The 18,887-nt window shown below is 40.0% G+C and overlaps 1 protein-coding gene across 1 annotated transcript in view; it reads right to left on the bottom strand.

Moving 5' to 3' along the window:
* Positions 1–1,161: 1,161 nt before the first annotated feature.
* Positions 1,162–18,887, bottom strand: part of LOC143335044 (hippocalcin-like protein 1) — a 38,654-nt gene continuing 20,928 nt past the window's right edge. Inside the window, exons 2-5 of the mRNA XM_076754142.1 lie at positions 11,575–11,743; positions 9,311–9,592; positions 5,967–6,072; positions 1,162–4,594 (exon numbers count right to left, since the gene is read on the bottom strand). Coding sequence (XP_076610257.1) covers positions 4,497–4,594; positions 5,967–6,072; positions 9,311–9,592; positions 11,575–11,670 — 582 coding nt within the window. The 5' untranslated portion in view covers positions 11,671–11,743 and the 3' untranslated portion in view covers positions 1,162–4,496. The remainder of the gene's footprint in view (positions 4,595–5,966; positions 6,073–9,310; positions 9,593–11,574; positions 11,744–18,887) is intronic.

The raw sequence follows: 18,887 nt of genomic DNA, 5'->3' as shown, positions 1-18,887 counted from the left end.
TGAGAAAATTGGTCTCGCTGTCATGATTGTGTGTGTGCAGGATGGTGCTGGAGATCAGACATGGTTTGCTGAAGTTAGCAGAAAGACTTGAAACATCCAGCTAGCTCTCTCCAGTGTAAGAAAATACACTTAGCAATAACTCACAAGCTGCCTAGCTAACATGTTACATTTTGTTTATTTAATCTGCATAAAAAGTGAAGTAGAAAAACGTGGTTGTACTGAGGATGACGTGCATGACTGTCTCTTGGCTGAGTTGCCAAAATACGATTTCTCGCCATGACAATCAGAGTCCAGGAAGTCACTGCTTGTCACAAAGAAACGGGTATAGTGCAAAACTTTCTGGAAAACCACAACTTCTCATTTAGATTTTTTTATGCTTTTATTATTCGTTTTTTTTTGTGTGTGTATTTATTTTTTTGCTTTCCAACTTTATGCTAGGCTAAGCTAACCATCTGGCTCTTGCATCACGTTTAGCACACAGACGTGAGAATTGTGCCGATCTTCTTGTCTAACTCTCGGCAAGAAAATGAAAAAGTGTATTTCCTAAATGCCAAATTATTCTTTTAATGTTTGAGTTTTCAAATAGCTTACAATGGAAGCAGGTGTCGTAGAGATAAATTAGGGTTCTCACAAATATAGTAGTAGTGTACAGAGTGTGTGTGGGTGTGCCTTCTGCCTGTTTTTGCAGAGTGAACCTCTGGTGTGTTTGTGTTGCCTGTTGGAGCTGTTGACAGTCAAGTATGTGCCCATTATTTTAAGATAGGTCAAGATAAACCAGTATTGCTCGTTTTGTATTTATTGCTTAAGTAAATAAAGTTTTTATTCACAGTTTGGCAGCTATTTTGTGTGTTTTGCATTTGAACTCTGCACCAAATACAGTGCATATGTGGTAATGTCAGCAGCGAGTGGCCTGACAGGTATGACTGGTTACACTCAGACACACATGTCGACATCCTGACAGGTTAGCACAAACACATTTCACCCACATTCTGCCAGCTGTCTGTAAATTAGGAGCTGCAATGTACCTTGACATGCTGCAAAACTTTAAAGTATCTGAGTGACGTTGAGCTGTCAGATGGGACGCTCACCTCGTGGTGAAATGCTTGGCTCATTCGTGCACTCCCAAATAACCAGAAATGAAGAAACATCCACGCGTACAGCTTTGAAACACATAGGTATATTTCGCTTTCAGGTCCAACGGAACAAACATGACATCCTCACGTGAGGTTTTCATGCAACAGAAAAGTAGGAAGGAAAGAAAGGGAGGTAAGGAAGGAAGTAAGAAAGAAGGGGTCGTAGTTATCGAACACAAGGTACCAGTTCATCAGAGGCAGTGAGAATAGAAAAGGGTTAAACTGTAGTAGACCGGGTGTTGCAACTGTTGTTCCTTATCCTACCAGCAGAAGGCAGTGACACTATAGGATCCCCAAAGCACAGGTGTGGCTGGGTCGGCTCCTGTGCAAATGTTTGGTACGAGCTAACCTCAGGTCAGTCCTAATGACGTGGATGCAGCTGCACCAACACAGCTCTCAGGCTCTCATTGGTAGTTCACTTTGCCACCATTGCACACAATAATTCAGTGTTGGGCAACATACATACTGGGATGATGTTGGCTATTTTTAAACATCAGGTGTTCACCAGGTAAGTGTGGTATGATTGAGGTTCTTCTCAGACTGGCTGAGGTTATTTTATGTGGCAGATTGAGAAATCATCCATGAAACGTTTGGCGTTTAGGGTAAAATGAAGCCTGTCCACACCTGCTTTACGAAGCTGCTAGCACACCTGAAATAACTGCCTTAGCCTGGATTTCAATGAAGCATTTCAATGTGCCATTTTAAAAGGATTTCCTCACATCACGAGAATCTAATTAAGGACTAAATACTAAATACGTGCCCCCTTATAAAGTGCTGCATTCAAACTGTTTACTTACATAAAAATCCAGAACTATTGGCAACAAAATCTACTTCAAGGTTTTTTTTTTCTCTTTCGGCTGCTCCTGATTGGGGATCGCTACAGTGGATCAGGATTATCTACAAAATCTACTTAAAGTACCAAAGTAAAATTGCTCATTATGCAGAATGACCCATGCCAGTGTGTATATTATTATATTATTGCATCACTATTATTGATGCATTGACATGCAAGCAGCACTTAAAGGTGTAGTTGGTAAGGTTGGAGCTAACTGTTTCATATCATTTTGGGAAGTTTAGAAGAATACAATATATTTTATAAACTTGATCTGAAAAGCAAATAGTAACTACAGTTGTCAGATACACGTGATGCAGTAAAAATTCTTATATTTCCTGCTGAAATGTAATGGATTAGAAATACAAACATAAAAATACTGCAGTAAAATACCTCAATATTATACTTAAATGCATTAATTGATTTAGTTACATTCCACCATTTCGAAATACTGAGAACACTTACATTTCAGAGATGAGATGAGATCAGCCTGTAAAAGTAAAAAAAAAATGCCAATATAACTAATGCTTCTTAATAATAATTGTCTTTCAATGCTTTTGGATGGTCTTCAGTAACGGGTTTGACCTCTTTGTGCATCATGTATTTCAACTGTGACTTCAGTGGTAAAATGGGTCTATGAGTATCTGCACTGTGCAGTTTTACTTATTCCTTCCTGCCTGCCCAACGCGTAGCTTCTTCACCAACACACTTTATGTTGTGTTTAACCTCCAAAACAGAAGATGGCAATAGTGTTCTGACAATGGGGGCCTTAAATGGTTGGTACATGGGAGTCGTGCTGGTATTGCTGCAACCAGTGGCTCTGTTTACATGTGCACACTACATCAGAGGGAGGCTTTTATTCTGACGCAGTCAAGCCTATGTTTCAAAACCCGACATACAATTAAAAGTCTTGTATTTCATTTCAGTCGGACAGACATCGAAGTGTTTCACTTTTCTTGCTCCAAATAATCAAATATGTTTGAATAGGTTCCCAAAATATTAAGGATTACTATCAGTGCTAATGTAAACACAGCCACTGATCTCTGTCAGATTTCTACATTGTTTGTTTGGAAACCCTGAAAACTCTCATTAGAGCAAGTATCTGCACTTGCTCTTACCTCCTGAAACATGTCCCATCATCTAACTGCTCTGTAAGCAGACTAATCCAGGAGGTTATAAAAGCATTCAGCTGGAGAGTGATGAACGAGCCCTTAGTGAGATCTCTGTCTGTCAGAGGAAAAGAGAGAGGGGGGGTTGTCCCAAAGCAAGACAAATATTTAATCATTTCTGCCTGGTACGGTGCTGAGGAGGCTGCAGAGCTACAAAAACATACCGCTGTGCATTGACTGGTTTTGTGGATTTTGTCGTCATCTGGTTCATAGGATCATGCAGTATAGTGACAGGTTACGACTATCTTAAGTTTACTGCTCGTTGTTAAAGAAGTTTAAAATACTTACAAATTAAGAAACAACACAACATGATAATACTGTAAAAGTTAGCCTCAAGCATACGGTGCATATACACATGCACACACTCGCATTCAGACCAAATGCACAGCCGTACTTTATAAACACATGGCGGCTCAAACGATATGTGCTACTGGTGTCATTGATCAAATGCATTATGGGATTCCCTTATTTCACTACAGTTTCACAATTGTCCACTTTAACGAATCTACAAATCCCAAAGAGGTCAACCTTAAATCACATAATCACATTCTCGCTCTCTCTCTCTCTCTCTCTCTCTCTCTCTCTCTCTCTCTCTCTCTGTCACTGTAAACTGGAATATGGTCATCTTTAAAATCATGTCACGATAATAAGAATACAAATAAATAAATAAAACAACATGAAGGAGGAAAACAATATGTACAAATGAAAAAAAAAAAAAAAACTCACACATTTAAAATTTAAAAATCAACAAAATGCCAGTAGATTTCAATAAAAACCTAATGGGATCTCAGGCCTTCTTTTTCTCAGTGAAAGATCATATAGCAGTAAAATCCCAATAACGCCCCACCCCCAGCCACCTCCACCCCGACGACTCGTTCAGATCAGACCAGGAAGCTACGCTACATAATACTGCCTTTCGAAGCCAGAAAGTGTGCACCATACATGAAGACAAATGTACTTCATCTCATGATATACATAGACGTACAGTATATACAGGATATACATGTGTGTTGGAGGACAAGCTGAGCCATCCCCACCCTGCAAAAAAACATCCACACTTTGTCACCAGCTCCCTGGAAACCCGATTCCAGAGAGAGAGAGATACTCGGGAACGGACGTCACTGTCGACTGATCATTATATATATGCATGTCCCTTCATTTTTCCCAAATATAAAAATGAAAGTGAAATGACAGAGATGACTTCTCTCAGCCTCCTAAAAATTCCTTCTCCATCTTTGCACACAACAACAACAAAAAAAGATGATATGAGAGACGAGAACCATCATGCATTGATTTGAGTGACTGTTTCAATAGCAACAGAGAGGGTGAGGAAGAAAAGGGTCGTAGCGGGGCTGGGGGGGTTCAGAACTGGGAGGCCGAGCTGGGGTCGCACTGGAGTAGCCGGACGATGGAGGGGTCGCTTTTGGCACCTTTGATAAACTCCTCCAGGGACAATTTGCCTGCAGGGTGGATGGAGACAGACAAAATGAGGAGCCATTATTTTGAGGGAATATGACGCTTGTTGCAAGCAGACTACAAAAACCCTGTTTGAATTGAGTCAACATGGTGTTAAAATGTAGAGTTAAGAAGGAGAAAACTAAAATACTATATTTTAGAAATTCTACTCCTGTCCACAGCACTGAGTCACATAAGCTGAACTTAGTAGATCATGTAAATATCCAGACTTCCATATTAATGAACACATGAATATTATACGTTCATGCTCTTACTTAATCAGCTGGTAGAGCTCTAGGAGGAATCATTGGTAAAAGTAAAGTCCTGATATTTTCCCATATACTCAAATCTCTCTCAAGATTGTGTGTTTCCTGCACGCAGGTATGCAGCCAGGGGTTGGTGCCTTGTGTGAATTAGTGCAAAACAGTGAGTACTTAGTGATGATATTACTTTTTAAATGAGTAATACGTAATTGATTAATTTTTTAAAAGTAACATGCCCACCACCGGGGATATATCTCAGTCGTAGAATTGTTAGTTTATATGGAGGAAAGTAGGCTGACAGGAAAAATACAATATTCATTTGGGATGAACAGCTTATTGGATCTTGTTTTTTTTAAGTATGAGTTCAGTGGCATGAGGCATTTTTTAATCATGAAAAGATCAACCCTCATCTGTGTAGAGTTATGTTGTATGTAATTCGTCTCAGAAGCAGAGATCCTTATGTGCCTAGCTGAGATCTAGTATTTTACCACTTTTAATGTGACCGTTTATCAGTCTAAAACAGGGCTTCACAAACGTTTTTCAGCTCGAGACCCAGAAGGAAAAATCTGGTGTCTTCTCAGGACCCACATTCACAAAGATAAATCATGAATTGCTATAACATGTACATTGATAAACTGCTGATAAAGAACAGAACAAACAAGGATTTAAAATGCATAAATTGATATGTATGCTGGCCTACACATAATAATGACAGAGAGGGTATTATTACAAAGTTGGAGGACTCTGCATAATGTGAGTGTGTAAACTGATTTCTCCCCACGACTTGAGTATTACACATCCACACACACACAACAAATTTTGGATAATTGTCCGGCATGGAAACTAACACATACACACACCTAACTAATATAAATGCACACGCATTGCTGACTCTTCCACTGTCAAAACAATGTTGAATAAATGCACTATGCATTTCACTGCCTAACATACGAACATCCTCCTAAATTCTCTCAAAAACCTCCAATTTCCAGTAAAATGAGCATGTTTCAAAGATTATCTTCAATAAGCTGTCACATCCACCCTTCATTCCTCACGCACACACTCCCTCTCTACAGCATATTCATCCCTCCCTGTTGCCATTTCCTCCTCTCACCATCATTATTGAGGTCCATTTGTCTGAAGATCTTATCTGTCCTCTTCTCCGGCGTAGACTCATCCTCTGGCATCTTCATCACAGATGACACCATCTTGTAGATGGCCTGAAACATGAAACAAGACAAAGAAGGAGAAAGACAGGGTTAGGAGGGGTGGGGGCAGAAGAACAGAAAGTGAAATGAAGCCAGCAGGGACCCATTAAGAGACGGCAGGAGACAACTAACACACAACTGAACTGAAAAATAAAGTCGATGTGGCTTTTAAGATGCTGATAAACACGCTTTCCAAAGTCCACATGATTCACTGACATTTGTTACGCCCGATGCTAAGAGCTGCTCTCTGGACAGCTTTTCCCCAAATACTCACGCAGGGCTTGTTTGGCTGCAAGATAAGATAAGATAAGACTTTATTGATCCCACACCAGGGAAATTAAGTTGTTACAGCCAGCAAGTATTAGAAAAAGCAAAAACTGTGGCACAGAATGGTCAAGATAAAAAAGTATACAAGAGATAAAAGAGGTATACAGGACTATAGAACAGAAAATCTACGTCCATGTACATTATGTATAGATTATAAAATACTAAATGCCATAAAAATACTACTGCCCATAAAAACACTTTTACCAATATTCTTATGAGAAAACTACCAATGTCATATCATATGACTCATATGTCGTATTGCACTTACAGAAAATACTGTTGCATAGAAAAGACAATGAATTTGACATGGATAACGAGCATAAATTAGCATCGATAACAGTAGTGCAAAAAAAAAACAAAAAAACAAATAGTAGGTTTAGGATGTAGAGCCACCATCATACCACAGTGATACGTGCCAGCAGCATGGGGGGGACTTACGAGCAGAGCTTACTGTATTGATCTGATGCATCTTTATCTGTTGACTGATACACGAGCGTCTCCCGTCCCCTGATAGCATTAAATTAACCTCTGCAAGTGAGCACAGAGAAGCTCTGAGTATCAGCCAGCCTCAGACACGGATGTACAATCATCTTCTGCGCCCATTAAATCTTCTCCATTGGGAGCATGGGGTGTAAAACTGACTGTAGATGAGTGTCAAAGCAGCACCCTCAGAAGGGGAGGCAGCTTGCATAAAATAAGCCCTCTGTGCTTTTTGGTAAGACATATCAGCTCTAAAGTTTTATCTCTTGGATTATAAAGCGAGAGTTCATATAGCTGGGTGTATGCTGAAAAATATAGATATGTTATACTTAAAGGGCAATGAGGCTACTTCTCATATTCTCATTCTTTTCATGTCATTTGACTTTGATGATATGTCTCAGTGATGTGACATGAAGAAATTGACTTATTTCAAAATTCATCAGTCAATTAAAACAGACATTGATTTGAAAAATGTGGCCAAAATAGGTCATCCGCAAACAGAACACATATATTTAATATTATCTGTAATCTATTTAATTTATTATTTAAAGGGAAAGTTGGGAGCTAATAGATGGAGGACCACAGTGGTTATGTAAATGGTTGTAAAGCATTCCATTACTTGACATCTATCAGGACAATAAAAATTGGATTTTACAATTAAAAACATGAATCCTGAAATACATACATCAAATAATAAACTTGATCACAAAAAACATAAAAAACAATAAATACATCAACTGAAAATAGCAATAGTAATTTCAAAATATAGTTTTAAAAGAGGAACAAATAACTGACAACAGTGATATCGCATGATTCCAGAGATTTTTCTGACCCAGACACGGGGAAATGTTCTCTTTCCACATTTTTTTAAATAAAAATATCAATTAATGCTTTCATTATTGTAACTATGCCAAACATTTCTTCACCCTATTCCATTTTCAGTCAGCTTTAGGAACAGGCTAGATTAAGTCAAAAACTTATTTTCATGTAGAGAGCAGGAATAATGTTGTGACATTTTGGTGCACATAAAACAAACCAAACTCCTTCTATTTTGACAATCTCTCTCACTCTCACTCTCTCTCAGTGACACAATGGGCCCCTCCTCTCTCATCCAAAGGTGCGTAACCTCAGTGAGCCTCAGGATAATCCCAGTATTCTGCACACTCAGGGATAAACTCTGGTTAAATTTAACTCGCTAATCCGTGAGAACCTAGTAGTGCGTACACATTGCAAACACACACACACACACACACACAAAGAACATACGGCGAGATCCTCATATCTCGACATATGGGTTTCTCAATTTCTTCTCTTCAGGAGTGACAGGATTACAAAAAGCACTAATGTAGCACTGTACTTGACAGTCTCCACGCAAAGTGTTGCCGCTGCCAATATTGCAGTCAGCATATTAAGTGGACCTGCTAATCTTTGCATATTACTGCTCGAGCCTCCTTGCACATATTTACAATGTATTAACTTACATAATTAAAGCGAGCATTTACGGTGTGATCAGCACTTTCTATGTCTATCCCTGTCAATGCAAAAACTCTACATGACTGTTTGGTCCAAGAAAGTGTGCAGGAGCGCACTTGAGGTGGGTCCAAATTTGTTATAAGCATATTATGTTATCAACAACACCATATGTGTTTGTTAAAAGCAAAGTTAAGTTTAGTGACGAAGAGATTTATGACATTATTTTGGGAAATGTAGGGATCCAGTTTTGTCGGTGCTTTATACACAGTAGGAACTGAAAGTGAGGATATCGCCTCCTCTGCTGGTTCCATTTTGACAATTTTTAGACATGCTAGCGGTGTCGTTGGTTGGTCAACCACCATGGTCCAAACTGAGTCCCCTGACAATTCACGTAATTTGTCTCAGAATTTTGGTTTATGACCAAATACCAAAGCCAATGACATTCCCATCAGCCTCAGGTGTACTTTTCGTCAGTGCTAATTAGCAAATGTTAGCAAGCCGACAAACTAAACAAAAGTAAGATGGTTAGCATGGTAAATATCAGCATGATAGCACTGTCATTGTGATGTTAGAATCAAGTCCAATGCATAGCTGTGTCTAACCTCACAGAGCTGCTAGCATGTCTGCAGCCTCGCTAACAGACAGTCTGCACTTTTGTGAGTTCGCCAACTTTACAGAAGTGAAAAACTAAACTGTAAAGTAACCTTGCCCTAGTAACTGATTCCAAAAAGGTTTCCACTGCTGTTTCAGTGCGAGGCAACTGCTACAGTGTACTTTATTTATACCATATTGCTCTCTTGTTTATGAGTCACACGTGACAACCTTACTCTTAGCACCTGAGGCCAGAGGAACAGCTACTACACATAAACCTTCTCAAAAATGAAAATACCCACATCTTTTTCATAGACAAAGTACCTCAACTCACCCTCTGCCCCCAACAAAACTTCATTACCCAGTGCCCCTTGCTCACCTGTACAATCTCCAGCATCTCCTCGCGGCTGATGTACCCGTTTCCGTCAAGGTCATACATGCTGAAGGCCCATTTCAGCTTTTGCTCCAGCTTGCCCCGTGACGTCACGCTCAAGGCGATGATGAACTCCCGGAAGTCTATCGTTCCATCGCCGTTGGTGTCAAAGGTTCGGAAGACGTGCTCAGCGAACTTGGAGGCATCACCGTAGGGGAAGAAATTGGCATAGATTTTCTTGAATTCCTCCACATTCAGGGTTCCACTGGGGCAATCCTTCAAGAAACCCTGAGGAAAAGAAGATATCAGGTAAGACAATAATTCCTGTAATGCTCTCTTTCAGCACTTCCAGCAGACCAAAATAAAACCTTTGCAAAGCCAGTTGGAACAATGAGAATTCAAATTTGGGTCAAAAAACTTTGACCAGTAAATGTTTCATCCATGTAATGTTTCATTCTGAACACACTGAGAAAGTACTTTTTGATAAGGAGCTTAGTCTTGGATAGTTGAAAGCAGTTCTATCTTCTTTGCAAGGAGTCACATTTGATAAAGCAGCATTGTGCCTGAGAAGAAAAGGGAAGTAAAAGTCATGTCAGTCTCAGTCTTTGTTCAGCAGAAATAAAGCTCTTTTATTATTTTTTTTTTTTACAAAGGCCTTTAAGATAGAGGCAGGGAGGTGAAGTCATTGCCCTGATCTGAAGGCTGGAATTACTTTTTGATCATCATATCAAATATTCTCATAGGTGAAGGTGGAAAGTCAACATGGTTCTGTTCCCAATAAAACTTTTTTTTTCATTGCCTTTGCCGTTTTCTGTGTGAGAGCATCACAACTTGGGCTTGGGTTTATTACCAATAAATCCCCAACACAGACAAGCTGGATAAATTCTGCGAGACCTCAGGCACCTCAACATCCTGTTGAGTATACCATGCAGTTTATATGACATCTCAAGCATCCGGGAGCTGTTAATCTGCTGAGAGTGAACACTATCATGACCACTATCAGTGTGAAGAGACCCGGGGTCAGCGAGGCTTAAGTCAAAGGTCAGGAAGGCGACAGTTTAACATGCACAGCTCTTATTCAGAACCACTCACACAGCTGTTCCATAGGTCTAATCCATGCATAAAGCCATACAGCCATTACAGAAACACATCTACGCACACAAGATGAGATAAGTCATGTGGTCAGGTCAATGTGCACTTCATTAAGTCTTAACGGAGTGGGAGGCGGTGGTACTCGACCTTGGATGTAAACACATACTACCACATTCAAGGCTACAGTCGAAACATGACTGTAAAGAAGAGGAAATTCTGTTTTTGTGAAGGAGCACTGGACATAGAGTTATGATGATTACTCTCAAACATCATTTCAAATGCAAATGTACTATGTGACTTAATGCAACTCGCAATAAGAATAATTTGTATTTACTTCATTACAGATACATTTTCCAGTTGTTTCTAAGTTCGACATCATCAACATCTTTTCCTTATGCAGCTGTTTCCAACAAACAGCTCTATTAAACTCAGTGTACACAACCTGCCCACCACCAATTTAGCATCTATTGGGCTAACAGAGTTTCCCTCAGATACTGGTGGAGACAAAAACAGAGCTAAAAGGAGAGTAAATACTAGACTTACTGACTGGTTCACCACATCAACTTTATAAGGCGAGTGTGTGTTAATGTTGTGTTGACAGCTTGTTAAGTGGACCTAAAAATCACTTAATGTAGGTTGAAGTGAAAGTAGAGTCCTGAATTCAAAAATGTAAGAGTAGAAAAAAGTAGGTAGGTAGGTAAAGTGACATTGTTATAATCTATCTTATATGGAGTACTAACATAGTTTGGATATTGCCTCACCCAAACAAACAGGGGTTGGTGTTGGGTTGATGGGGGAGTAGACAAAAACAGAAGGAGAAAAAGTGCTCATTCATTCAGTTGGGTCTTGAGACATGAAAGCAGATGTGAATGGTACCAGCCTGACTGGACCACCGGCCAGCCTTCATTTTCCTGGTTCTGCTCTATGTAAAATTTTAACTTGCCAAGTAACATATTAAGTATACCTGCTAAAGAAATAGTAAAAAAGTACATATCTCCCTCTGAATTGTAGTGATATAAAATGTTAAGTAGCATGAAATGGAAATACTCAAATAATGTACAAGTACTTCAGGTGTATGTGAGAAAATGTAATCAGTTACTTCCCACTCCTCAAGCACAGCAGTGCAGTTACTATGACTTGGTAGCTCTGAAAAATGTCCACACTGTGTGTCTACATACCTTGTACCACTCCTGCAGCTCGTGGTCAGAGAACTCGGTGTTCTCCCGGAGGTCCTGCAGCATCTCTGGCCGCAGCTTGCTGTTCTGTTTCCCCATGGCAATGGGACAGGACACTTGGTTTCCTTGACAACAACAGTGACTATAGCACCAGCCAGGCCGCTTTTCACACCTGTCAGTCAGAGATAAAAACAAAGGAGGTCAGCAACAATTAAGCAGACAGGAGGATGACAAAGTGAAATGTAGGTGGTCAGCAAAAAGCAGCATGTCACTGGAGTCACTCAGCAACAGATAAAACATAGGAGGGACTGGGAGCAAGCAAGAGTAGATACAGGTGACTGTTAGCTGCAGTGGAGAGTTGAAGATAGTTAAAGATTATTTTATCTATCACTAGTCTGCTGCAATACATAGAATCTGTTTGTGCAAATAAAATCACCGAGCAAAGAATAGAAAAATGACATAAGCCAGTTCCCTACAAGACACTGACAAGCTGGCAACATGACTTTGTCCTCTCACACAATGACTCTGAATTTTTAAATGCAATCAAAGCAAGCCTTGTCACAGTGTTGCATCCCAATTCCCTTGACACGGGATGTTATGTAATGCCACAAGCCTTTAAACTGCTGCATCACATTTGCAAAACATTAAATAATCCCGAACGCACCCCTGTGACGTCAAGCGCTAGCCCACTGATCACATATCTGGGTTTATCTGGCCAGCTGTGTGTTTGTGTGTCAAATCAGCTGTGTGGTGTGCGTGTGTGTATGAGTGTGTGTGTATGTGTGTGTGTGTGTGTGTGTGTGTGTGTGTGTGTGTGTGTATGTGTGTGTGTGTGTGTGTGTGTGTGTGTGTGTGTGCCCAGATCTCCTAATCTTCATCTCAGCTCGACCTTCCTGACAAAACACGATTTCAGTGATGCAACTACGTAATGAAACAGTTACTATGAAAGCAAATCCCTTAATATTTTAAGCTTAAAATAATGATGTAATTAAAGTAGTTTTTAAAGAGATAATTAATTGTAATGGATTATATGCATGGTTTAAGCGGTTAAAATGCCTTAAAATCCTAATAAATTACATCATTTGAAATGGGAAAACTGATATTGACCAAAAAACATGAAAACCATCCCTTAATCTATAATTTAAAGAGAAAATTCAAGGATGGTTTTCATTTTTTTGGGGGTCAATTTTAGTTTGCCCATTTAAAATGATGTAATGGGGGTGTTTTAAATGTTATTTTAAGAGGATATTTAATGAATTGTGATACGTTGTTTTCAACGGATTACATGCACCGTTCTGTTAGGAAGCCTCCTTCGCCCTTCCTTTCCTTGAGTGTGTCCCCTGTCCCTTTGTGTCTTGTTAGTCTCTGCTTATGTGTGTATACGTGTGTGTGTATGTGTGTGTCTGTCTGTCTGGACTGGGCGGTTCCCTGCAATCATCACCTACACCTGCTCCCTGTGCCAATCAGCCACCACAGCTGCAGCCAATCCACACTCCTCAACCCCAGGATAAAAACCCGGTTCTCCTCTCCAGTCTTTGCCAGACTGTTGCACTCAGCAGCCTGGTAACATGTCTTGGTCACTTTGCTTTCCTAGTGCTTTGTTTTATGCTCTGGAGTTCTGCCTTTCTGGCTTTTTCCAACTGTCTAAATCTGCTCTCCTTGTGTCTCAGGATCTGGTCTGCCCAGCTCCAGTCCACCACCCAAAGAACCTGCTGCTGACTCACCTCACCTACCTGCCTGCTCCTTTCTGGATCTATGCACAACATCCCCCAGCAATCATTATTCATAATTTGTGACAATAAATCTTTTTATTATTCAAACCTTCATTGTGTGTGTTCTGCACTCTGTGTTCAGCCATGACCTCAGCCCTGGACAATTTCAAGGGGTTTTTACGGCATATGAAATCACTCTAAATTAAGAATCATGAAAGCCCTCCCTTAATTTATGCTTTAAAATGGCATTGAGCTGCTTTAAAAATGTAATATTTTACAATATTATAGATGTGAACTGTGGCCACAGGCAGCAAGTGCAGGATGTTTTACTTTTATGATAAAACCACTGAGATGTTTATCTGTGATATGCCAAAGTGAAGAGTAAAAACTAATCAACGAGTGTTTAGAGCACAAGCACATATCAAAAAGTCAGAAAACTAACCCAGTCATATTAGTTACACAGCACTTCGTGGTTTAAGCTCATTGTCAGCTAACATTGGCCAAACTAAGCTACTGGGAACACCAGACCAAATGTTGCTGTAGTTGTGTATTGAGTTGAGTAAGGGTGCATTTCATTGCCTGTACATTCAACCACAGTCTCACTTTAAGCCATCCTTTAAAAATCCACAATGTAGAATTAATAATTAATTCACATATTAATCAACCCCCAAATTTGAGGTGTAAATATCTGAATGCTTTGGATTACAAATCCATCAAAATAAAATTGAAAGCATTTCAGACCTTCATGTAAATTATTGTTGAAAGTTGTTTGTTGTGTTTTCGGGGCTGAATTAAAGATCATCACATGGTATTTTAGGCAATGCTCATTTCATAGTGCATGTAGATAAATCATGGGCTTTAATTTTTCAATTAATATAACTCTATTACTGGTAGAAAGTACGCCAGTCTGACTCTGTTGTCCACTGTAAGGTCCTGGTGTAAAAGAGACCAACAAACTCGTGCTTGTTAGGTTTGCTGCCTTGCACCAGACGGCCAATTAGCCTGTGCTCAGCCATCAAAGCGGTTGCTTCCATGTGTGTGTTTGTGTATGTGTGTGAATGCTGATTTAAATTGCAGTATCACTGGTGCTTGAACACCTCCAATGAGCCTTGGCCGACCTTGCTGACCTCCAGTCTCTCCTCAGTCATGCTGGGTAATTATACCAATAACTTTGTGTGTGTGTGTGTGTGTGTGTGTGTGCGAGAAAGTGAGACTGAGCACAGGCCTGTTTGTGTTTATATGAACTTGAGAAAGTCAAACAGTATGTGTGGTGCATATGAGGTGGACTGTGTGGGTGTTGCAGGTCTCGATCGCAGCCTTGCGAGAGCTTCACATACACAGAAACAAAACCCACATGTGCAATCGCTTCCTTACTCGGCCAATAAAATCAGACTCAGTCCCTCATCCTGAAGGAGTGGGGCTAAATACTTGTGCACTGACAGTAATGTTTGCAGCCATTCCTCAGGCTGCTGAGGGGAGACCTGTTCATCACTTATTATTTCCTCCTCTCTGTTTGGGGACGTGGCACACTCCGAGACTAACAAACTATATAATGGCCCTGTGTCTGCGTATGATTTGCTGGACTCCTCTTATCTTTAAAAAGAGCTCTTCTTTTTCCAAAAACATAAGACAACGTTGGTTCCCAGCATTGTATTTCTGCCAAATGTAATTAGTACAGATCTCATTTCAGTTGCTTGAGTTATACTATGATCATGTTTGACAAGTATGACTTGCCTGTGAAATTTGCATTTTTCTCAAGTGTCTGCATGTGAAAATCGGACATATTTACGTCATATTTTTTAATGAGCCGGAATTGGTTTGTACTTTAAATGCATGTCAGGTTTTTCTACTAAGCCATCCAACACAGCTCAGTAAGTCTTTATCCCCACACACAATCTACAGACAAAGGCATACGCAAATTCATTTCTCCTGAAGGGGTAATTGAGTGGCAACTGCAGAGCTGAGAGCTACATGTGAAATCAGTAGGTCTCGGTACACACCAGTAATTTGTGTGTTTTAACTGAGCAGGCAGAGGACAGATTGACTGCACCGCTGTGTCTCAAATGAGTGTTTGGAAAACACACACTTGTCACAAACACACACTGACGCATGTACTTTTAGTACCTGTAGAAATTAATAATAGCCATGCAAGCTGTCCAATTGTCATTTGGATAACACAGCCACAAAGCAAGCTGTCTGTATCTGTGTGTGTGTGTGTGTGTGAAGAGGGGGTGTTGGTGGTGTATAAGAAGAAAAGCATGGAGCAGAGGATGAGATTTAATTGGAGAGATAAAGATTCTCTAATTAAAGCAACTAATGCTTCCTGATGACATAACAGACAGACAAAGCAACCCTCAGCTTAATTGGCTTGAAGCTAAAGGGAGTTAAGAAAGTGAATAAAAAGAAACGTATTTCAGCCACAAACAAGGCGTATTGTGTAGATAAGACTAATGACACATTCAGAGCCATTTTAACACACTGCTTATGTTGAATGATGTCCTATTTGGATTGAGATCACAACAAAAGTGATCTGACCAAGCGCACCAGTTAAATTGAATTACAGTTTTTATCCAGGAGAAACATAGGAAATTAATGCTAAAATGAATCCTCTTCACTAGGACCTCATGCAACGAATAAAAGCTTTGTAGTAACATCACATATCTATTGTAATTAGAGCTACCATCATCATGGAGCAGATTTTATTCATGTAAATTACTTAGAAAGCTTTGCTCTTTGGTCTCTATCAATTAGAATTAATGTTATCTCAGAGGTGAAGGAAGGTTCTATTTGTAAATGGTTGAAACTTTGCTGTAAAAAAAAATACAAGCATTTTTGTATTAACAAGTAAGCTTACAGATAATAGTTGCCAACTCTCAACAATTAAACTGTTGTTACACTCTAATCCACGGCTAAATGTCATTTGACCCAAGTGAAACAGTGTCTGCAAGTGAAAATCCAGCGATTAAGCATCGTACTTCCATTAGTCTGATGACATCATCTTAACAAAGCTGCTTCAGAGCCACAGAACACCGTACACACTGGTTTCCACAGGCTGGGTAGCACTAACCATGACGAGTAAACTGACCTTTAAATGTAAAATTGGCGCATGCCCCTTTAAAGAAAGAGATTTTAAATGTCATATAACATATGACATGGAATAAGTGCGACGTCCTGCTGTGAGAGTTTGATGTGCTGGTCTTTCAGCAAAGCAATGTGAAAGCTAGTCCTGAACTGACCTTAGTTATTATGTGCTCATTGGAATACCCATAGCTTTTTCTTTTCTTCTCTTTTCTTTGGGGGGTTTAAGACAAATCCAGTGTGTTTATTTCAGCCTGTCCTCACCAGAAAAAACACTGTATAAGCTGTCTATGCAAGTTATTAAGGTTACTATGACCCATATTTATATGTATTGTTCTGCATGTGACCAAGGCAGTCCACATATGGAGAAGCTTTGGTGGATGGATGGGTCAAAGAAACAGCGGACTTTCACCCTGGAGGCTGCTGTTCATGTCCCGACTGAAACTAAAAGTCAACATTTAATTATTGTCAACTCATGTTACGTACTTAAGTTACTTCATTTACACAACAGTAACGATTTTAATCCTCAACCTATCCAAGTAGTTTTGCTGCCTGAACCTAAGCAAACTGTGACCATTTGACAGTGCTACCTAAGCAATGATGGAGGTCCAGTATGTCATTTTAGGACATATATTTGTAACTAGCTAAAAGATTTGCATAAGGAGTTGAACCAGCTGTAACCATTGGTTTCGTTTTTAAGTAGAGAACAGGCCAATCTGGCCGAGGAACTAAGGCTGGTGCGAGCAATCACTGCCAATACTAATTTAGCCCATAGCTATATAACAATACACAATGGCTAGCTAGCTAACAAGTTACCGGATAATAAAATAAATCTTAAAATATTACCGAACCATGCATGTTCAGTGTTGCTGCTGCATTGTTTGACAATTAGCTTCTCTGGGTTATGGCGCCCCAACATGGCTGCAAGAGGAGGTCAGCTGACAGCCCTCTGCAGGTTTGACAAAGCCCTCGGAGGCAAAATGAGAGAAAGTGAGTGTAAATTGACAGGCGGGCTGCCATTATTGTGTACTTGCTACAACTGCACAACAAATCCTATTCTAACGCTGACCTTTTCTCTGCACTCTCTCCCTCCTCTCCCTAAAGATTTTTTTTCTTCCTTCAGCCCAGCTGTGACCTGTGAACGCTCACTGCATGCATCTCGTTGGTCTGAGAATCACAGAAGAGCAAAACTGTTTCTGTCCTCACCAGTCACAGTTGTTTTAATCCCCCTGTGGCCCCCAAAAGCCAAACCCTACTTCCAATCCCTTCGTACTATCCCTCTATCGTTCATCCCTCCATAAATCACTAATCCATCTCTCCAGTCTAAGTGCCCACTGCTTGTTAGTTGTCGTCCAGCCTCATCGTAAGTCCACACAGACACACACAAACATACACACCCCATGAACACGCATATACACTGACTCTGCCCCTTGAACATCTGTTCCAGAGCTACTAAGCCGGTCACCAACCTCTGGGCTGATGATCCTTGCACAGAGGAGAAAATAGGGAAAGAAAGAAGGAGGGAGACAAAGACTTGCAGGCGAATGATGTAACACCAAAAAACAGAATCAGATAGAGAAAGGCAGCTAAGGTGAGAGAAAATCACATCCGAGGATGATGGGTGCTTCCAGAGATAAATGGTGTTATAGTGGTAGACGTTCGTTTGGAAATAATGAAGCCTGGACCCTCACAGGAGGGATATCTCCAACACCATCCACTGTAGACCCAGTTCGTATATATCTCATGTATCATCTCCGCATTTAAGTCACAGAGATAATGTCAGAAACTGTTTTTCTAAAAGATAAATCACAGACAATTTTTCAAAAATCCAGAAGGTTATTTAACACTTAGCATGCAGTTCTACATCAAGCGCTGTCAACTCAGTGTAAGAGATTACAGTTTGACATTCAATAATTATACTTCTAGTACTACTACTCCTACTACTGGGCCACTAGGTCTGTCAGGGTGAACAGAAGCTAGTTGAAGTGTATGTGGCCAGTTCCCAGGATTTAGGTAGACACACTTAAGCCCAGTATAAGAATGAATCTGCATATCATTCAGTGTAATGGTCCTCTATGAATAACTGTCAAATTTATAGAAAAGGGTATTGTAATAAAGATAAAATTGGCTATTGTCATCGTTTCCCTCTAAGAATTATTTTTTCTCCCTTTTCAAAATATCTATTACTCTCAGTTTCTATAATTTGGATATTAAAGAACACAATACTTTTTATGGGTAATCTTAGAGAGCATAGTAAGACATGATAAAAAGGTCGAGGAAAGGTTAAAATGTTAAATGAGCTTGACAGACAACTTTAATATCATGACTGGCATGCAGAGCTTGAATCCCTCTAGTTCCTCATTTCTACAAGAGGAGGCTCTGTTTTTATTTTCCGACATGTATAACTCTAACATTGAAGACATAGGACATGAGTTAGATCAGTCCCAGAATCTTAGAAAGGAAAGAACGGAATACAGAGGCCCTCTGATGTAGCAGAGCTAATACTGTTCATCGAGCCATACAAAG

This window comes from Chaetodon auriga, chromosome 17 (genome assembly GCF_051107435.1).
Source record: "Chaetodon auriga isolate fChaAug3 chromosome 17, fChaAug3.hap1, whole genome shotgun sequence".
Lineage (NCBI taxonomy): Eukaryota > Metazoa > Chordata > Actinopteri > Chaetodontiformes > Chaetodontidae > Chaetodon > Chaetodon auriga.
The sequence above is the reverse complement of the archived record's forward strand: the minus strand, read 5'-3'. Positions and strand labels throughout refer to the sequence as shown.